Genomic DNA, 2,716 nt, shown 5'->3' on the forward strand with positions numbered 1-2,716 from the left:
GGACAAGTCAGACAGGGCCATGCACCTAGACCTACAGGCTCCGCCCCACCCAGCTCCCTGCCCAGGTGTGGCCTGCTCACTGCGGTCATGGGTGAAGGTTGTCCAGTCCTCCTGTGAGTCCCGCTGTCTCCGCAGCAGCACCAGACGCCCGCCCTCCACATCCACGCTCAGCGTGAACTTCTGCGACTTCCCGATCTTAGTCAGGTCACCCAGGGTCACATCTAGCTTCACCTGTAGCCCAGACACAGGAGGTGGGGAGGCTGCTAACAAGGCTTTGGGCCCAGTCACCCTTCCTTCACTTCCAACCTCCCTTCTGCCCGAGGCCCCTGGCTGGCATCCCGTGCCATGTACCTCAAAGGCCTGCACAGGGATGGTCTTGGCCTTACGTGTGGACAGCTGCAGGGGCACTGGGGGCGCTGTGGAGCTCATGTCCTGGAGGGCCTTCAGAGCCTGGAGTGGGCAGGACAAGATCAGGGGTAGGGCGGGGTGAGGGGGGCTGCCACGGTCTGTGATCAGGGCTAAACTGGAGGTTCAGAGAGGAGGTCAGGATGGGGCCAAGGCAAGCGAGCAGGGAATAGTGGCTGGGAGCCTGGGGTCAGGGGCCAGGCCACCTTCTTCTGGATGCCCGACAGGAAGTCCTTGAGCACCGACAGCTTTAGCACCAGGCTTTCCAACTCCTGCTCCCCAGTCTGTGGCTGGCTCTGTGGGGAGAAAGCAAGGCTTGTAGGTGAGCACCCCAGCCCCAGCCCAGCTCTAGTGAGCCCTCTCCCTCTGGCTCCCCACCCAAGTCCCACCTGCTGCTGCAAAAGGCGGGTCACCATGGGCGAGCTCTGCTGGTCAAACACCTTGGACAGGATCTCCAGGCCTGATAGGACCTTGTCCACCTCACTAAGGAAGACAAGAACCTCACCCCAGCTTCAGCACAGGGACAGGGGCTGAGTGGGCTGCCCAGCCTCCACCATGACCACACAGGGACACCAGGGAGGAAAAGGCTTGTTCACTGCCATGGGGTCAGAGATCAGGCCAGGGCATTGGCACAGCAGGTGAAGGGAGCAGGTGAGGACAGTCAGAGGAAGGGGTTCAGGCCAGGTACCTGTGCAGCCTGCGGCAAGAGGTGGCAAGGGTGCGAGTGAGGTGGGGCAGATTACTGGCTCCTCCCCGCACGGCTTCCAGGTCTAGCCCGTAGCTACCCTTCAGGTACTCATGTGAGACCGTGCTCAGCCCATTGGGGGTACTGCGGATGGGATGAAATTAATGCAGGCTCTACCTGACTCCCTCCCCAATCCCCTGGTCCATCCCCACTCAGGCCTCACAGGGGGCCAATGGGGTCTCTGGGGCTGAGATTTCACAGGGGCCCTTGAAGAGGCAGCTCTCAAGAGCAAAAAGGGACTTCTTATCTTGTTTAAGGGGTTAGGGGTGGTCTTACCTCTCAGCAGCCAGAGTTGTGGGGGTCTCAGGGGCTGGTGGGGGGCTGCAGGGCCCGATGGGGGCAGAAATGCTGGTGGAGCCAGAGCGTGGGGGCAGTGGGGGCTTCTCATCCTCCCCATCTGTGGATAGGAGTCACAGCAATGGGGCTGGAGGCAGGCCAGGGACAAAGGGTCCAAGGCCCTGGCACTGGGCTCCGAGGTGAGGGAGTGCCAGGGTGGAGGGAGTTAGAAAGGGGAGGTAGAGAGGTATCATAGAGCTTGGGGGCAGGATGGGGTAGGGCAGGGCAGCGGGCAGCACCTGAGGCATCACGGTCATCGGGCGGGTCCGGCTCTCGCTCCCGCTCCACAGGCAACAGCAGGGCGCACACGAGGCCCTGGTTGGGCTGGGCGTAGAGGCCGATGAGCTCCCCCAGGGTCTGGAAGCGGCGTACAGGCACACCTTGCGAGGTCTGCAGGCAGGAAAGGGTGTGTGTGTGTGTGTGTCAGCCAGAGGGTCATAAACCCCTAGGGCAGGTTAGGTGTCAGAGGTCAAAACTCACACCTGCACAGCCAGGAAGTCTTCTCCATCAGGCAGGATGCGGTATGTGTGAACATGCTTCTGATACCTGATGGCAAAGGCGGGGTGGGGGGTGGGGGTGGGGAGTGGTCAGGTTCTGTCACCCCGGGCTTGGATCTATGTCCCCAGGCCTGTCAGCCACCTTGAGGTCTTGTCACTAAAACTGCATAGCCAGGCTGCATAGCATGTCCAGTCCATTTCCACGGCCCTTGTGCTGGCCTCCACCCACTACCCTCAGACCTACATACAGTCCACACCCACCACTGGACCCAGGAAGCAACAGGCAGTTCTTTTGTGGCCTCCACAGCTGTCTAAACAGCCCCTCTGGGCTGCGGTACCAGCCTGGGCCCCTGGCCAGAATGAAGAGTCCTCACAGAAGGCCAGTCAATGCCTGTGTGCTCTGCATATGGGCAGCGTGCTCACACACGTGCGTGCCAAACATCTGTGTGTACACTGCTGTCTGCTGTGGTTTTGTGGGGCATTATGGGGGCATCACCCTAGGGCTTTCTCTTCCCTCTTCCCCTAGACACCAGGGAACTGGGATGATTCAAAGGGGCCCCCTCATGGGAGACCCAGACCTCTACGAGTCCTGAGCTGAGGAGGGGCAAGAGAGGAACTCACAGAGGGGCGGCAACAGCTGAGGCAGGTCTCCTCCATGAAGGCCACACTTGGTGGGAGGCGGAAGACTGGCTCTGCCTCCCCTCGGGCTGGACTTACCCAGGAGTGTCACACT

At 61.1% G+C, this 2,716-nt stretch overlaps 1 protein-coding gene across 1 annotated transcript in view; it reads right to left on the minus strand.

Annotated features, from left to right (window-relative positions):
• INPPL1 (inositol polyphosphate phosphatase like 1) overlaps positions 1-2,070 on the minus strand; it is a gene marked incomplete at its 5' end in the record, with an annotated part of 10,953 nt that extends 8,883 nt beyond the window's left edge. The window contains 8 exons of the mRNA XM_013006183.2: positions 26-231; positions 352-450; positions 612-701; positions 795-888; positions 1,094-1,234; positions 1,427-1,547; positions 1,726-1,876; positions 1,969-2,070. Coding sequence (XP_012861637.2) covers positions 26-231; positions 352-450; positions 612-701; positions 795-888; positions 1,094-1,234; positions 1,427-1,547; positions 1,726-1,876; positions 1,969-2,070 — 1,004 coding nt within the window. The remainder of the gene's footprint in view (positions 1-25; positions 232-351; positions 451-611; positions 702-794; positions 889-1,093; positions 1,235-1,426; positions 1,548-1,725; positions 1,877-1,968) is intronic.
• Positions 2,071-2,716: the final 646 nt, after the last annotated feature.

This window comes from Echinops telfairi, unplaced genomic scaffold (genome assembly GCF_000313985.2).
Source record: "Echinops telfairi isolate 266 unplaced genomic scaffold, ASM31398v2 ScPeMD7_1713;HRSCAF=2227, whole genome shotgun sequence".
In the NCBI taxonomy this organism is placed as follows: Eukaryota; Metazoa; Chordata; class Mammalia; order Afrosoricida; family Tenrecidae; genus Echinops; species Echinops telfairi.